Below are 17555 nucleotides of genomic sequence, written 5' to 3'. Positions count from 1 at the left end.
AGAACAAGAACAAGAACAAGAACAAGAACAAGAACAAGAACAAGAACAAGAACAAGAACAAGAACAAGAACAAGAACAAGAACAAGAACAAGAACAAGAACAAGAACAAGAACAAGAACAAGAACAAGAACAAGAACAAGAACAAGAACAAGAACAAGAACAAGAACAAGAACAAGAACAAGAACAAGAACAAGAACAAGAACAAGAACAAGAACAAGAACAAGAACAAGAACAAGAACAAGAACAAGAACAAGAACAAGAACAAGAACAAGAACAAGAACAAGAACAAGAACAAGAACAAGAACAAGAACAAGAACAAGAACAAGAACAAGAACAAGAACAAGAACAAGAACAAGAACAAGAACAAGAACAAGAACAAGAACAAGAACAAGAACAAGAACAAGAACAAGAACAAGAACAAGAACAAGAACAAGAACAAGAACAAGAACAAGAACAAGAACAAGAACAAGAACAAGAACAAGAACAAGAACAAGAACAAGAACAAGAACAAGAACAAGAACAAGAACAAGAACAAGAACAAGAACAAGAACAAGAACAAGAACAAGAACAAGAACAAGAACAAGAACAAGAACAAGAACAAGAACAAGAACAAGAACAAGAACAAGAACAAGAACAAGAACAAGAACAAGAACAAGAACAAGAACAAAGGAAACCAAGGAAACGCATGGACAAAGTTTTATAGAAAAGTTTTTATTTGCAAAAAAAGTTGGGTATTTTTTTCCAGAATTAAATATGCGTTAAATCATGTTCTAAATTGTAAATGCTGTTAATTGTTTTGTTTTACCAAGTGAGCTGAAACAAATTATATTTTCAGACCCAGGCAAATGTCCAATTCCATATAAATTAAAACAAGAGACTTTTATTGGTTTGCACATTACTTTATTGAATAATAATATATATTTTAAAACACTCATAGCACACCCCAAACTGCACACATCCTGAAGAGAACACTCACGAAATTTCATATTAAAAGAAGGTTTTTCACACAATCAACATCCGGTTAGTAACTTTGTAAGATTACACGCTGATATGTACACATCGACAAGCGACTACTGATTGTTTCTAAAATAGCCTTAAAATTTTAGTTTTCCCTAAATATCACTTCTCAATACTCGAAAATAGGAAACACCGTGCATCAATTTAGGATTTGGCCACTTCACCACTTTCCGGTATCGACACCGTGGCCACCACACTGGCCGGCGGAACACCACCTGACGTAGTCACCGTCGTCGTCGTCGTCGTCACTGCCGCGGGTTGGGACTGCTGGGCCAGCAGGGCCGTCAACGTGGCGTGGGAGGAACTCAGCGATGAGACACGTGGCCGCGGCTGCTGCTGAACGATGGTTGGCGGAACGGATTTTACGGTGGAGGAAGCTTCCGCGCTGTCTTTGATAAGCTTTTGAACCTTGGCGTAGATGAACTCGGTCAGCTTGAAGCCCTGCAGGTCGGCTAGTTTTAGGTAGGGCGCGTATTCGGGGTTCCGCTCGGCAAGCTTCTTCACCTCGTCCAGGACCAGCAGAAAGAATCGCCCGTTACGGTTTAGGGGAGAGATTTGTTTCTGGTTGAGGAGCCATTCGCGGTCCTGATTGTCTGGACAGTATCTTAGGATTTCTGGGTGCTTGTTGGCGAGGCGTTCTCGAAAGTCGGACACCCCGAGGGCGCGACCTGCCTTGAAGTCTAGGATGAACAACGTTTCCGGGCTGATTGTGGTTGAGTAAACGGTTGGGTTCAGTACTGAAGGACGAAGCTGGTACGGAAGGGACGCCTGGACATTTCCGAGGGATTGCAGAATCGAGTACTGATGGTTCTGGGTGTAGAGCGATCCTTGTAGGAAGTACTGCCGCTTGAAAGTGTCCGGTTGATTGGGTTCTGGCAGCTTGCGCTTCAATGCTTGCTGAAGAAGACTTGGCGTTCCAGTCGGAACTACGTTGTCCGTGCTCGAGTCAGAATCACTCAACTCCATGCCCGGTGTGTTTGCCCTCGATAGTGAATTCTCCGCCGGGGACGCGATCTGACCGACGTACTGGGCCTTGCTATTCTCCAGCAGCGAACAGTACGTATTCTTCAACGTTTCTTCCGACACCGCCGACTCTCCCAAATTTTCCTTAATATTCTTGATAGCCGGAATGAAGAACAACGAGCTAAACTTCTTAATCACCACGTCAATCTCCTTATCGAACAAATACTGAATATTCGCCCGCAGCAGCTCCAGCGACTTCATCGCGGCGTCGTTCGAGGGTTGATTGGCAAACGACCTGCCCGAGTACCGCGCCTTCAGCACATCCAACATGGCCTCACCACTCATTTTGGGACGTCCCCTGCCGGTGTGCTGACCGGACGAGCTGCTGTTCTCCGACTCGGAAGACCCGGCCGCATTTTGAGCCAACTCAGCGGATTGACTTGTTGCTACTGCTGCGGCTAGTGGGTTGTTGTTGCTGCTGTTGTTGGATTGGCTCGATGCCGAAGAGGACGAACGCCATACGCGCTGGATGACCATGGTTTGAACGCGGGAATCGAACGGGAAACTACAGGGTGGAGCACGTGATAGGTCTGCAAAAGAAGAAATTTGAATTATTACGCCGGAATGTATGCAGAAAATGGGAAATATTTACGGAGGTGAAAAACACGCCTGGATTTATGCAGCACGTAAACTTTATGATGCCTTTGAGATGGGATCAGGGTTTGTCATTGGAAGATGGAGTTGGCTTGAGATGTTCCCCGTTTGACATAAAAGTCATTTGACATAATAGTATTAATTTTTATTTAATAATTTTAGCGCACTAAAATGTTTCTCAAACACGATATTCATTTTTTTCTTTATTACCGACTAACAGTAGTTTTGTAAGTGCAGTACAAAGTTTTGAGGGATCCTTTCAGCTAGTATAAGACATTTATCACAATGGATGCAAATAAAGTTGGTTGTAAAGGGAAACAAAAAACAGGAAAACAACTCGCAAAAAACCTGTCATTCTTGCTGGGATAAAAAATGGATAGGAGGAGGAAAAGGGTTTCTCGAAAACTAGATCACAATGGGAGCGTTCTTTTATTACGTAACGCGAAAAATCGGACTTTTAGACCCCCTCCCCCCCCCCCTCGTAACAAAATTTCCATACAAATTTTAAAAATTTTGTATGGAGCGTAACACGGCCTCCGACCCCCCCTCCCCCCCTACTGCGTTACGTAATAAAAGAACGCCCCCACAATATCACGGCACCATACTCGATATCAGAGTGTTCTCCGACATCGTGCAACTCGTCCAAAACCTCTGTAGCAGTTTGCTGGTCCAGGTATCCAGTGATTTCGTGTTGCCCGCCTCCTCGAGCTCGTCCGTCGAGAAGTTAAACGGCAAGTCCAGCATCATTTTTCAGGATCTTGTTTTGGCACGTCTGCCAATTTAATCAAATTGTGGTCGCAGAATTCAAATTTCCGCTATAACTTTTCAAAAAATTGAAAAAATATTACGAAATTAATGTTAAAAGTAAGGCCATTGCAAATATTTTTCAATGTTTATTTTGTTTTCGGAAAGATCGAAAAAACAAATGTTTCATGTTTTAACATTGAAAATCGGACCAATGTCTCCTAGACAATTTTGTAGAAAATTTGCTGAAATTCTAAAAAAAAAGGTGCAGGTGGTTATGTTACACATGACCAGTATGACAAAGAACTTAGCAGAAAAGCTTTTAAAATTAAGCAATTTTGTTGAATTATGCGTCAGATAAAATCAAAACATTATTGGATTTATATTTTCGTTTAATTTCTCTTTAAGCTCCGTATTAAAAAACCATGATATCTCTATAATTCGATGTTTGTCCCCCAATCGGAATAATCGTGAGGTAGCGGCCTCTCCAGATTGTTGCCACCTTTTTCGAAATGGCCAGTATTGTAAACCATGAGTTGCGATACCCATATTGCCAAAACTCGTTGGTTCAATAGATGTCTTCCCGGGAAAACTTTCTTTTAGGGCACCGGCCACTGCAGCTTTTGGTTAACTTTTTCTAAATTGCCATTTTCATTACCAATATCAAAAACCATGAAATTTGATACCAATATTGCCCAAAATCGTATGGTTCGGTAAATGTCCACCCGGGACAACCTCCCTGAGGGCACCGGCCACTCCAGGTTGTAGCCAATACTGTCAAATTGGCCATTTTCATCACCAGTATCAAAATCCAAGAAGTTTGATACCCATGTTGTCCAGTCACATATGGCCTTCCATCGGAACACCCCTGAGGAATCTGGCCACTCCGGGTCTTGTGGCCAGAATATTCCGGTGGCTCTCAATTATTCTGGCTGGCCTGCCTCCGCTTGGTCTGCTCCTAGCTCCGGGCTAGCTGCTTTTCGGTCAACTGCTTCTGGGCCTCAAGGACATCTGCTTCCAGGTCCAGGTTGTTGTTTACTCCTCGGCGTCCAACGATAGAATGATTTCCCAGGGTTGACCGAGCGGGGTTATATTGGCTTAGAATGGTGACGGATGCCCCGCCCCTTTGCGCCGGTTATCCCATTCCTACGTCATTCGCTTTTTGATGCACTGGTGGGGATAAGAAGTCGTGAATGCAGCATTTTTGCCAACGATTTTCATTCCATCGTCATCGTTCGAACCGACAACACCGTAGCAGCAGCAGCAGAAGCAGCAGCGGAAAAAACAACGACTGAAGGAAATCAAGAGCGAGCTCCGAGAAGAAGAAACACGCCAGCGTGTGCGTGAAATTGCTGCCAAAACAACGTCGAAGGAGAAAAACAAAGGCCTACTTGGATGGACGCTCGAGAAGATGGCCACAAGAATCAACTTCTGCTGCAATTTAACAAAATGGCGCTTCACGAAAGAGTTATTGTTTCAAATGATTCATGCACTGCTTTTTGTGCATTTTTAATGCTTTTGACGCTTGGCGTTTAATTTAATTAAATACTTCCCCCAAAATTTTCATTTAAAAAAAACTTACGAATATTGACAATTTTCGCTTGCAAGTGTCAACGGTCAAACGATCGCAGTTGGCCTTGAACAAGCAAGCGCGTACTTTGACCCACGCAAAAAATCTTTCCGCTCTCTGATTGGCTGTTTTGTTTTGCCGTGGAGTCGTGAAGGCAGCATTTTTGCCAACGATTTTCATTCCATCGTCATCGTCAACGATCGCAGTTGAGCCATGAACAACTGCTCAAAATCATATGGTTCGGTAAATGTCCTCCCGGGAGAACCTCCCTGAGGGCACCGGCCACTCCAGGTTGTGGCCAATATTGTCAAAATGGCCATTTTCATTACCAGTATTGAAAATCAAGAAGTTTGATACCCATATTGCCCAAAATCGTATGGTTCGGTAAATGTCCTCCCGGGAGAACTTCCCTGAGGGCACCAGCCACTCCAGGTTGTGGCTAATACTGTCAAAATGACCATTTTCATTACCAGTATTGAAAACCAAGAAGTCTGATACCCATATTACCCAAAATCGTATGGTTCTGTTAATGTCCTCCCGGGAGAACCTCCCTGAGGGCACCGGCCACTCCAGGTTGTGGCCAATACTGTCAAAATGGCCATTTTCATCGCCAGTATCAAAATCCAAGAAGTTTGATACCCATATTGTCCAGTCTCGTATGGCCTTCCATCGGAACACCCCTGAGGGTTCTGGCCACTCCGGGTCTTGTGGCCAGAATATTCCGGCTGGCCTGTCTCCGCTTGGGCTGCTCCTTGCTCCAGGCCAGCTGCTTTTCGGCCAATTGCTTCTGGGCCTCAGGCCATCTGCTTCCAGGTCCAGGTTGTTGTTCACTCCTCGGCGTCCAGCGATAGAATGATTTCCTTGGGCTGATCGAGCGGGGTTTATATTGGCTCGAAATGGTGACGCAACAGTGCCTTGTTGCGTCGCAGACCTCTTCCCCAGTACCAAGCATGCAACATTTTCGTAACGCGCGACATTTTTCGTTTTTCTGGATTGACACCTCACCAGAATAGAGCCCTTAGGACAAAGTTCTTTGTCAAAAAATCAGGGATGGTCACTTTTTTGAAAACCGAAATACTGCAAATTTTCTCTGAAATCTAACTATCTTTGAAACGGGGCCCTATATCAAAATATCTGTAAAGTACTTTTCGATAGCAAATTCAATTTTACATTAAAAAACTAACTTAATCCACCTGTGTGGTTGATGCCCTCCTCACTTTTTACCAACAATGGGTAATATGAGTGGTTTGGACACATTTTTCAGCTATTTTTTTAGGTCCAGAAAAATAAGTACACAGATATAACTTAAGTTGTCATAACTCGAGACAGGGTTGCCAGATTTTCTATTATGTGGACTCGTTTGAAAGGTCTCTTGATTACCTAACCAACAATGGGTTGGATGATGGTTCCGGACATCGTTCACATACATTTAAATGAGATCCGGCTTCAAAAAAGCACATAAATATCACTTAAGTGGTCATAACTTGAGACAGGGTCGCCAGATCTTCGATGTTGTGGACTCGTTGGAAAGGTCTCTTGATTATCTAATCAACGATGGGTTGGATGATGGATCCGGACATCGTGTACATGCATTTAAGTTAGACCCGGCTTCAAAAAAGTACATAAATATCACTTAAGTGGTCATAACTCGAGACAGGGTTGCCAGATCTTCAATGTTGAGGACTCGTTGGAAAGGTCTCTTGATTATCTAACCAATGATGGGTCGGATGATGGATCCGGACATCGTTTACATGCATTTAAGTTAGACCCGGCTTCAAAAAAGTACATAAATATCACTTAAGTGGTCATAACTCGAGACAGGGTTGCCAGATCTTCGATGTTGTGGACTCGTTGGAAAGGTCTCTTGATTATCTAAATAATGATGGGTCGGATGATGGATCCGGACATCATTTACATGCATTTAAGTTAGACCCGGCTTCAAAAAAGTACATAAATATCACTTAAGTGGTCATAACTCGAGACAGGGTTGCCAGATCTTCGATGTTTTGGACTCGTTGGAAAGGTCTCTTGATTATCTAAATAACGATGGGTCGGATGATGGATCCGGACATCATTTACATGCATTTAAGTTAGACCCGGCTTCAAAAAAGTACATAAATATCACTTAAGTGGTCATATTTCAAGACAGGGTTGCCAGATCTTCAATATTGTGGACTCGTTGGAAAGGTCTCTTGATAACCTAACCAACGATGGGTCGGATGATGGATCTGGACATCGTTTACATACATTTAAGTGAGATCCGGCTTTAAAAAGTACATAAATATCACTTAAGTGGTCATAACTCGAGACAGGGTTGCCAGATCTTCAATGTTGTGGACTCGTTGGAAAGGTCTCTCGATTACCTAACCAACGATGGGTCGGATGATGGATCCGGACACCGTTTACATGCATATAATTGAGATCCGGATATATGTGAAAACACATTTTTATACATAACTTTTGAACTACTTATTGAAACTTCAAACAATTCAATAGCGATGTATGGGACCCTAAACCAAGTCGAATGCAACTGGTTCGATCAAAATCGGTTCAGCCAGTGCTGAGAAAACTTGGCAAGATTTTTGAACACATACATACATACACACACACACACATACACACACGCACACATACACACACACACAGACATTTGTTCAGTTTTCGATTCTGAGTCGATATGTATATATGAAGGTGGGTCTTCGAGCTTTTAATAAAAAGTTCATTTTTAGAGCAGGATTATAGCCTTACCTCAGTGAGGAAGGCAAAATGGTCAAAAAATGTTACGTATGAAATTTAGATTTTTTCCAAAAAATCAGTATTTATCAAAAATTCATAACTTGGAAGCAGAATTTTTGAACATACTTCTCTATGGCTCAAAAGTTGTGCGTTGTGGTCCCCTAAAACATTTAAAAAATCTCTAAAATCTAAAAATACATATTTTGGAAAATTAAATTATTGTGAAAAAAGGTAATTTAACATATTTTTAAATATATACAAAAAATTAAATAAGAAAAGGAACTTTATCTTAGGACAAAAGTTGTTCAAAATAACATCTGAACTAAGGAAAAACTAAAATTTTAAAACTTTTAGAATCAAGAAAAAATAAAAAAATTGGGAAAAACCGGAAAAACCCCGAAGTTCCAAATTAAAAACTGGTGGCACACTGAAATACTGTAATTGGGTCCTAAAATGAAGCTTAGATTGGTGATATTATTGTTTACAGCGATAATGCTTATTTTTCTGAGTACAATAACCCTTTGTACGACCACAAAGAGTTTAAACTGGTTTTTTAAATCAATTTTGAAAAATTAACCTCGCGGTCCTTCTTGACAGAAAAGGTCCTACTTGACAGCTCGTTCCAAGGGGACCATAATTGATCCATCGAAAAAATGTTGTCCCGTAAAAAAAAAAATTTGCATTAAAATGAAAAAAAGTGATCAGAAATGGTTTTTAATCGTTTTTTTTACCTTTGTACATAAAAATTGACATAAGGCTTTAGTACCCAATTAAATTGACCAAAACACTGAAACTCCGATGGTTTGACACCAATTGTCGTCAAACGAACGGGGTCACTTTTTAGTTTGACACCCTCTTTACACAGAGCTTACACCTACTACTAAACGATTGGTTTGATAGCAAGTGTGAGTCCCATATAAAAAGTGACAGTTCGTCACTTTTTAGTATGACTTTGACCAACCAACGAGATAAAAACCAAAAAAAGTGTCAATCTAAAAAGTGACCAACCATCAGGGGTTGAGTGTATACCAAAGGGTGTTATGGCAAATGACTTTATGCCAAATGTGATAAACCCATTTTAAAACATGTTTACAAACAAAAGCTGCGAATGAACAAGGCTGAAAAAAATGTTTTTTGATTCCTTAAAAACTGGATTGTTTTATTCATCAAAATTTAAAAAGGAATAAATTAGGTAAGTGTAGCTCATGTTCATCCTAACTTTCAAAACAATCTTTATTAAGTTTGTATTCTTGCAACATTTCAGAAAATGACCGACTCCGATTCCGACAGCGTGTCCCGCTTTACCGATCTGTACAAGAACAAGTCCCGCAAAGAGGAGCAACAGTGCGAGCGTCGTCGAACCCTGCTGGAAGAGCAGAAACTTTACCGCCAATCCGAGCTCGACGCCGGTCGCCCCGGCCTGTTGGAACTCATCGAAGCCGAACAGAGCACCGACTCGGACTGTTCCGATGCGGTTCACCGGCGAAGTCGACCCAAGATTTGGTACAGCAAACTGTATCGGGATAAGGTTCAACTCTCCGAATGGATGTACGAACGACCGGAAGATCTGGACAACTGGTTCATGGTCCCGTGTCCCTCCGGAACGCGCTGCCTTGTCGTCATCCGCAAGGGACTGGCCGTGGCCTACGACAAAGAGGGACGATCGATTACGAGGTTCGCGACAGGACTTGGCAAACGCCAACGCGTAACCGTGTTGGACTGCTTCCTGGTCAAGGAAAACCGAACCTTTTACGCGATTGACATGCTCGTGTACAACGAAATGGACCTGGTCCACTGCGACTGCCAGTTTCGGTTCCTCTGGTTGCGCTCCAAAATGGAAGAGGACGATCTGCAGAAAAAGTTCTGCACACTCAAACAAGCCAGCTGGCAATTACAGCTTCTCCCAGCGTACGACTTCAAAAATCCCGCCCAAATCGTCGACTGCCTGTCCCGCTTTCCAGCCTTCCCCGATCCGGCCACCAAACTCGACGGTCTTCTCTTCTACCACAAGGAATCAAACTACATCTACGGACGAACGCCCCTCGTCACGTGGCTCTTTCCCTTCATGGTTCCGGACGTGCTCGGTGAAGAGTGGCGCCAATCGCTCAACAGTCGCTATTTGGACAACGTTCCGGAGGGTTATGGCCAGCAAGGGCCCCGCGCGTACATGGACGAGTTCGACGCGAAGCTGGCAAAACGACGCGCCAAGCGGAACAACAACCGGCTGACCGGAATGGACGAGGATGGCGAGGAGTATTGTAGCAGCAGCGGTGGAACCGGGCAGGAGTTGGACGGAAGCTACGAGGACGAAAACTGGCAGCAGAAAGAACTGGACGAAATGCGGCGGTTGGAAATGGAAGGATAAGTGATTATTCGATTGGATTGTTTACTGATATGAATAAAATTCATATTTTGTGGTAAAGTTGATGACAAAAAAAGTTTTTTAATGTTTAAATATCTGTATTTCCCTTAAACTCGTACAAAGTCATGAAAATTAAGATTATTTTAGAGAAAAATACTAATTAAAACCATCCATAAACCAAGTGAACCCTTTTGTCAAAAAATCTTTTTATATGGAGCGTAGACAACCGTCAAAATAAAGTAAACCAAATGGAAAAACCTTACATTAATCATAAAAATTTCAAGAATACAAAGTTAAAAAATCAAAATCTCCAACATTGCTTAACATGCAAATTCTGCTATTTACAAATTTCAAAATACAAATATAAAAAAAAAAGAAAATTATAAAACACGAATTTATAAGACGAAATTCAAAAATATTAGGCTTCCAAAATTTAACAAATTGAAAAAAATCCAAAAATTTAAATTTTGGAATTATAATTCCATCCGAAATTTTTAAACTGAAAAATTCTAAAATAATTTGGAATTTAAAAAAATCTAAAATCGAATTTAAAGTTTTACTAGTTCAAAATATATTTAAAATTTCAAATTTAAGAAAAAAGACAAAAAAAAAATGAAAAAAAAATGCCGCAATCACAAAATTGCAATTTGAAATAATTAAAAAAATAAAATTTCATAATAATTCGCAATTCGCAATTTTCAGTGTAAGAACGGGCCTTGACCGATCTTATGCACTAGGTTCCCGACGAACACGCACTGCCCTTACACCTACATCTCACCCTTGCTCTGAGTCAGTACGAGCAGCACGCTAGAACACGCTTTGAGTGTTCGTGCCAGGCATGCACACCTTCTTTTCCGGTTACGCATTTTAACTCGGCCGGGGGTGGTACATTAAGTAGGGTTTGATGTAAGTATAAGCGCCTAACCATTTAAAGTGTGCCTTACAACTTTCATTAAAGCAAAAACTGTTTTATTTTTAGTTTGAATTCAAAAACTTATTTTTATTTACTGTGTATTGTTTTCTCCTGAAATCTTCCCTATTGTTGAGTCTGTTTATGTGTTGCTATTTCATTTGTCGCGGTGTTTTGTTACAATTTTTGGTCCTAAGCATGTTATAAAAGTTTACCAAAAATACAATAGTAATATGTGTGTTATTCCTTTAATCATTCCATGAATTGAGTAAGGGCTCAAACCTCACTTGTTTGAAAAAAGGGTAAAGATTGAAAACAATAGACAGTAAACGAGATTTTATTTTATAAAAATCAAGTATCAATAGTAAGAGAATGATGAGCGTATTTTGAAGAATAAAAAATGAGAAGCTAGATGTATTAGATGTAAAATTAGACAATAGTTCATAAATAGAGATACAAAACAAGCTTAGATTACAGTAATGATAATTTATAGGACAGACAAAGAATTTAAAAAAAAATCACAATAAAATCAAAAAAGATTAGGCGAATGATAAATAGACTTGATATTAATAGTACATTAAGAAAAAGTATATTTTTAAGGAAAATAAACAAAACAAAGTTTGTTACAGCAGTATCAATTATTAAAAAAGAGTGGAAAAGTTTTGAGAGATAAGAGAATCAAAAGTTAGTAAAATCAAAATCAAATGATGGACTTTAAATAGAAGAATCAGTGAAGAATTGAGAATCAGTAGAGCAAAATAAAAAAAGGAGATAGGTGGTAGCTGAGATTGAAGAGAAGAGAAGCCCCGTTGTGCGATGTTTCAGGTACATCCACAGCAGTTGACTCAACATACTGCGAATCGAAACAATACCGTCTACAATCACAAATTACTTCCCTTTCCCACATTGTCGCGCCCCTTTCTTTTAGCCGTCTCGACTCTGACCCGCGGTGGTCAGAGGTTTACGATCCGTTTCCACAGGCCACCAGCTAGGTCATCATGAAAACCAAGCCAACGTGGAGGTAAGAAAATAGGACACTCGCAAGGAACCAGAGCTATACTGTTCTGATCAAGATGATTCGGATGATCTAACAGAACTACGGATGTAGTTAGTTACGCTCCTTCCAGGATGTTCCTTACGTGGACGTCAACCGAAGAGCACGCAACAAGGTCAGTGCCATTGCATGCTCTTAGGTATCAATCCTTGTCCTGCAAAAAAAAAAAAATCATAATAATTTTGATAAAATCTGAATATTTTGAATTAATCAATATATCAGATATATAAAAATTTTGAATTCCAAAATTCAAGAATTTTACATTTTTTAAAATATTTTATATAATAAAATACGAAATTTTTATCATTCTAAAAAGAATATCTATGATTTTCTGTAATTTAAGATGACCGCTGAAATGGGCATTCAGGAATTAAAAAATTCAAGAATTTTATAAACAAATTGTTTCAAATTTGTTTCCCTGAATTTTGGGATTTCAAATTGTTTCAAATACAGGAATTGAAAAAATAGCAATTTTAAATTTCAAAACATTGGAGTTTTTGAAGATTTTTTAAATTTTAGAATTTTTGGATTTTACTTTTTTTAATTTTTGGGAATTTTGAACATTTCTTGCGAGGGGGTCTCGAAAATAAACTCGCAACTCTCCTTGAACGCTTTCCTGCCGATCTCCGTAGTTAACTTCTTTAATAAATACCTTTATGGTCGCTGCCGGTAGCGGCGATGCGGCCCAGCAAGGAGTCACCGGGGAAGATCTCTTTACCCTGCCGGAGTTCTTTGCTCTCGCGGGGGAGATGATGACGCGGTTTCGGACCTGCCGTAACAAGGCGGAGCAATTTCTGGCCCTCGGGGAGCTGATGATTAAGCACATCTATAAAGGATAAAAAACTGTGATCTAGTTTTAAGCTTTTTCTATTTCTATCCCCTTTCCCTTGCAATTTTAGTAAGTTTTTTTCTTAACTTTTTCTTACTTTCGGTAACCCCTTAACTACAAGCAACAATTGTTCCAATATGGATTATGATGTAACACACAGCTGAAAGGAACTCCAAAACTCTGTTTTGTACCTTAAAAGAACTTATTGTATCTGATTATTCACCAATAAAACCGAATTTGAATTTGAATTAAATACCTTTATCAACGAAGCCAGATTTTTTTATGGGAGATTCTCCTTAAAAATAATTCTTTCTTTTATCTGTATTATGACAAATTCAGAGCCATAGACGAAAATTTTGTATTTTTATCAGCAGATTCAAGTTTTTTAGTCATAATAAAACATTATTCATTATACTGACCTCACAAAAATGACTTTGCAGGCTCAACTCGATCGGTGGTCCGTCTCTGTTGCATACAAGCAAAAATGCATGCAATATTTTGAAAAATTCAAAGTGCGCGCGTTTGTGAAGACCCAAAAATTCATACTTCCCCTCCAGTTGAGCCTGCGCAGAAATTTTGTTGATCGGTGTTACTGGTTGACCTTTTTTTCATTTTAAGGCAAAAAAAAAATACTAGGCAATTTTATTTCGATGGATTAGATGGACCATTGGAACGAGTCGTCAAGTAGAAACATTTCTGTCAAGAAGGGCCGAAAAGTTAATTTTTAATTTTGAACCAAATTACGTGCACGTTCAAAATCAGTCAGATTTCCTCTAAACTAAACTTACTTAGAAATAAGTGATTTGGGTATTTTTTATATTTGAGTTGTATTTCACGTTTTGGACAAAAACTGAGGCTGTCATGCAAATTTGGACGTACAACGATTAAAAACACACTTAAAAACTTGCTTAAAAATCATTCCTGATTAATATTTTTTATTTTGGTGCAATTAAAAAAAGTTGACAGGACAACATTTTTTCGATATATAAACCATTAAAAAAGTAGGCCTTTTTTCAACAAGGACCGTGAGGTTAATTTTTCAAAATTGATTTAAAAATCCATTTTAAACTCTTTGTGGTCGTACAAAGATCATTGTACTCAGAAAAATAAGCTTTATCGCTGTATGAATAATATCAGCAATAATATAAGCATTATTTTAGAACCCAATTGAAATTTTTATCAATTATATCGCGATCAAATCAAAATTTGATTTAATGATTAAATTCCAATCGATAAAAAATAAGTTGGAATTCAGCTGTGTATGCATTATGCCATTATGCAAAGGCCATGTCGCAAAAAATACTAAAAATTAGGAATTTATACCTAATGTCCGTTTTGCGTGTGGTGATGGCGTTTCAAGTGTTTCTCCATGTTCTTTGTTAACAACTCGAAAGCGCAAGTTTAAATCGCACAAAAATCGCTTAAATTTAGTTAATCAGCGTTGGAGCCATCGCGATAGTGTGTTTGCCTGCGTCCCCATCGAAATCTGCACCAGAAATTTAAATTCCGTTCCGTGAAAAGCAGTTCCCTCTCGCCAGGTAGGTTTCGCTTTCTTTTTTCTTCTGCTTTGTTTACTCACTTTCGCTGGTGTTTCGAAATCAACAGCAGCAACATCGCGATGGCCGACGACGACCAGCAGCCTGGACCTTCACGGCCCCGTTCCGAGTCGGAGACTCCGGTGGCGGTGGTGGCCATCGACAGTCAGGACGACAGCGGGGACGACGATGAGGAGGAGGAGGAGGCGCAAACGTCTGGGGAGGGTTCCAAGGAGCAACAGGGGGACCAGCAACAACAGCAGCAGCAGCAGCAGCAAACTCCGACGAGGAATCGCAAGCGGAAGCACTCGACGAAACGGGGCAGCGCCAACAAGAAGGGCGGTCCGAGCGAGGAAGAGTTGGACGCGGAGAAGTTAAAGTTCTTGCTGGAACCGGTGCTGAGTGCGTTGCGCGCGTTGGAGGTTAAGAACGAGCTGGAAGCGATGAGGACGCTGATCAATACGTTGCAACCGTCGCAGCATGAGATTGAGATGGCGTTGAACAAGGTTAAGAAGGATCTGGACCGGGTGCTGGCGTTTCCGAACAATAGTTATTGCGTGTACGACTTTGGGTCGATCAAGTCCGGGTTGGCGTTCCGTGATTCGGATCTGGACTTTTACGTGCACTACGAGCGAAACAGCGAGAACCGGAATGACCAAACGAAGCTGATTCACGTGATTCATTCGCGGATGATGCGTGACAAAACGTTCCACACTTTGGTGAAGATTATCGGAGCGAAAGTTCCGCTGCTGCGGGCCGTTCACGGTCCGACCAATCTGACCTGCGACATTAACTTTAGCAACGCCCGCGGGTGCTACAACAGCAAGTTTATCTACGCGTTGACCAAGTTCGACTCGCGCATCCACAAACTTGCGATCATCATCAAATTCTGGGCCAAATGTGCCTTCCTGTTGACGAACCACCGCCAGATGAACACCTATTGTATTATAATGATGCTAATCTTTTACCTGCAAACGAAGAAGCTACCTCTGCTGCCGTCTGTGCAGGATCTCCAGAAGGGCATCCCGCGGGTCAACTATGGGCCGTGGAACCTGGGCTATCCGCGTGAGATCATCTTTCAGTCGATGAACCGCGAGTCGATCCGTCAGCTTCTGACGGCCTTCTTCAAGTACTACGCAACATTCGAGTACGACAAGTACCTGATTTCGCCGTACGTCGGCCGCCGAGTCACCGTCGATGAAATGAAACAGCAAAAGGTGCGAGAACTGCAGCCGTACTACCGGGCCGAACAGCAACAGTTCCCGCAGTTCAACTACGGCACGTTGCTCCACATCCAAGACCCGTTCGAGCTCAACATGAACGTAGGCGGCGTCCTAAACTCAGCCCAGCACTTTGAACAGTTCAAGCTCAGCTTCAAAACGGCCCACGAAGTGTGCCTCGCCACGATCCAGGAACCGTTCGCCAAGGTTCTGGAAGAGGTCTTCACCAAAACCAAGAAGTTTAGCAAACCACCGAAGAACGTTCCACGGCCCAAGAACGGCACAACGAACAGCAACGCCACCGGCAACGGCGGAGAAACTCCCTCCCCGGCGGAAGATAACGGCAAGCACTGGCGAATCTGCCGGTTGCTCCCCATCGAGTACGAGCTGTTCATGGTGCGGCAGATTCTGCTCGTGCGAAACACCGACAAGGACGCCATCATCACCGAGCGCCAAATCAAGGACATGTGGGCCGACTGTTTGCTCGACTTTATCGAGGACATTCTGAGCAAAATTTACCTCCTCAAAGTGGAACCCCTTAAAGACGCCGACCGCTGCTCGAACATCCCTCCGAGCGTCAAACAGGACGACATCCGGACGTTCCAGATGGTGAGCGAGCGGCAGGTCATCTTCAAGCGGCCGCGCCTGCAAATCTCCAACGAGGAAGAGCTCGAGAACGAAATCGCCATCAGCAAGGCGCGCTGGCAGGCGAATCGTCCGCTGGTGTTCAACTGTCGCGTGGACCTCTTCAAAACCAACGACGACGCCATCGAGCTGCACATTCCGGACCAGCAGCGCAAGAACGGAGCGTTGCGCGTGTTTATAGAGACCTGCTTCCTCACGCAGATCAGGAACTGCATCAAGGGCTACCTCAAGGTGATGCTGGCCAAGGCCGAGGAACGGGCCAAGGCCGACCGGAACAAGTAGAGCGTGGGGGCATTTCATTCTTTAGATTTTACACACACTTACACGCGTGTAATTATTAAGATCATTTAATTTGGACGACACGGAAACGGTTTGCGTGCTAAAATTAGGATAAAACTTTGAAGTTTAACACACTTTCCACTTTATGGTAAGATTATGTTTTTTTTTCTTTCTCTAAAATTATGAACTTCTCTGTCGATCGTTTCATTTGTGAAATAAAACACCCATTTGCGGAGGGGAAATTTTTGCTGTTTTGAACATAACTCAATCCGAAATCTTAACAACGTAGTTTGCACCGGTCAGGTGCTAAAGCTATGCGAAAAAGTCAAACCAATCCTGGATTTTTATGGCACATTTTGAAGTGCTTCTTAAGACCTTACGAATGTATCTAAGAGAGGTGGAATTGATGAAGTTTTACGGAAATGCGAGCAATTTTAAGATTTTTTTTTATGTTTTTCGACCTAAAATTTCAAAGCCCGTTTTACCCCACTTCCCTTTGTCGTAGAGAGCTCATATTTGGCATGTATAGACAAATAAACGCTGAAAGTTTCATCTAAATCGGAGCACCTCGATACGCCCTGTTACACATCGGTGAAAAACTCGCTCTTTTGAAATTTACAAAATGTTTGGTAATTTTTGTAGTTTTTGTTAATTTTCCAGTTTGTTTTTAGTTTTTAGATCCTTAAATAAAAAATGTTTTTTTTTAATTTTTAAATATCTAATGTGTTCTTAGATGTTTCAATTTTTTAAAATTATGTTGGTTTCTGTTCCTTTTTTAAATTTTTGAGAATTTTATTTATATTGATTTCTCCAAGAAACTGATTTGTGTTGTTTCCACGGTTGTTTCTCTCTTGTAATCGTTTTTTTTACTGTTTGAAATTAAACATTTTTGATCCCTAAAAGTTTTTGAAATTTGTAAAATCTTTTACTTTTTTTCAATTTATATTTTTTAAATAAATTTTTAGCCTTTTTGTACTATTTGGTTGTTTTCGAATTTTTTGAAATTTCAGAAATATTGAAGTTATTTTAAAAATCTG

At 41.0% G+C, this 17555-nt stretch overlaps 3 protein-coding genes across 4 annotated transcripts; 2 read left to right on the top strand and 1 right to left on the bottom strand.

Moving 5' to 3' along the window:
* Window positions 1–886: 886 nt before the first annotated feature.
* LOC120424382 (deoxynucleotidyltransferase terminal-interacting protein 1) lies at window positions 887–2681 on the bottom strand. The gene is made up of 2 exons (XM_039588481.2): window positions 2633–2681; window positions 887–2570 (listed from the first exon to the last, which is right to left on the bottom strand). Exon 2 carries the CDS (start codon window positions 2515–2517, stop codon window positions 1162–1164), a length of 1356 nt encoding a protein of 451 aa, XP_039444415.1. The 5' UTR covers window positions 2518–2570; window positions 2633–2681; the 3' UTR covers window positions 887–1161.
* Window positions 2682–8733: 6052 nt separating this feature from the next.
* On the top strand, window positions 8734–10116 carry LOC120424375 (snurportin-1). The gene is made up of 2 exons (XM_039588472.2): window positions 8734–8876; window positions 8949–10116. The coding sequence occupies exon 2, from the start codon at window positions 8952–8954 to the stop codon at window positions 10047–10049; it is 1098 nt and encodes a 365-aa protein (XP_039444406.1). The 5' UTR covers window positions 8734–8876; window positions 8949–8951; the 3' UTR covers window positions 10050–10116.
* A 4066-nt stretch (window positions 10117–14182) lies between these two features.
* Window positions 14183–16763, top strand: LOC120424383 (uncharacterized). Of its 2 annotated transcripts, none has more exons than XM_039588482.2 (2): window positions 14183–14377; window positions 14448–16763. In XM_039588482.2, the coding sequence occupies exon 2, from the start codon at window positions 14458–14460 to the stop codon at window positions 16519–16521; it is 2064 nt and encodes a 687-aa protein (XP_039444416.1). In that variant the 5' UTR covers window positions 14183–14377; window positions 14448–14457; the 3' UTR covers window positions 16522–16763. The 2 variants fall into 2 exon arrangements, with proteins under 2 accessions (XP_039444416.1, XP_039444417.1); XM_039588483.2 differs by having other exon boundaries at window positions 14445–16763.
* The last annotated feature ends 792 nt before the right edge of the window (window positions 16764–17555 follow it).

Source organism: Culex pipiens, chromosome 3 (genome assembly GCF_016801865.2).
Source record: "Culex pipiens pallens isolate TS chromosome 3, TS_CPP_V2, whole genome shotgun sequence".
Classification (NCBI taxonomy): Eukaryota; Metazoa; Arthropoda; class Insecta; order Diptera; family Culicidae; genus Culex; species Culex pipiens.
This window is presented reverse-complemented; position numbering and strand designations above follow the sequence as displayed.

What these genes read in the sequence shown, in the direction of transcription:
- LOC120424382 (XM_039588481.2), bottom strand. Translation starts at nt 2,517, where the DNA reads ATGGTCATCCAGCGCGTATGGCGTTCGTCCTCTTCGGCATCGAGCCAA.
- LOC120424383 (XM_039588482.2), top strand. Translation starts at nt 14,458, where the DNA reads ATGGCCGACGACGACCAGCAGCCTGGACCTTCACGGCCCCGTTCCGAG.
- LOC120424375 (XM_039588472.2), top strand. Translation starts at nt 8,952, where the DNA reads ATGACCGACTCCGATTCCGACAGCGTGTCCCGCTTTACCGATCTGTAC.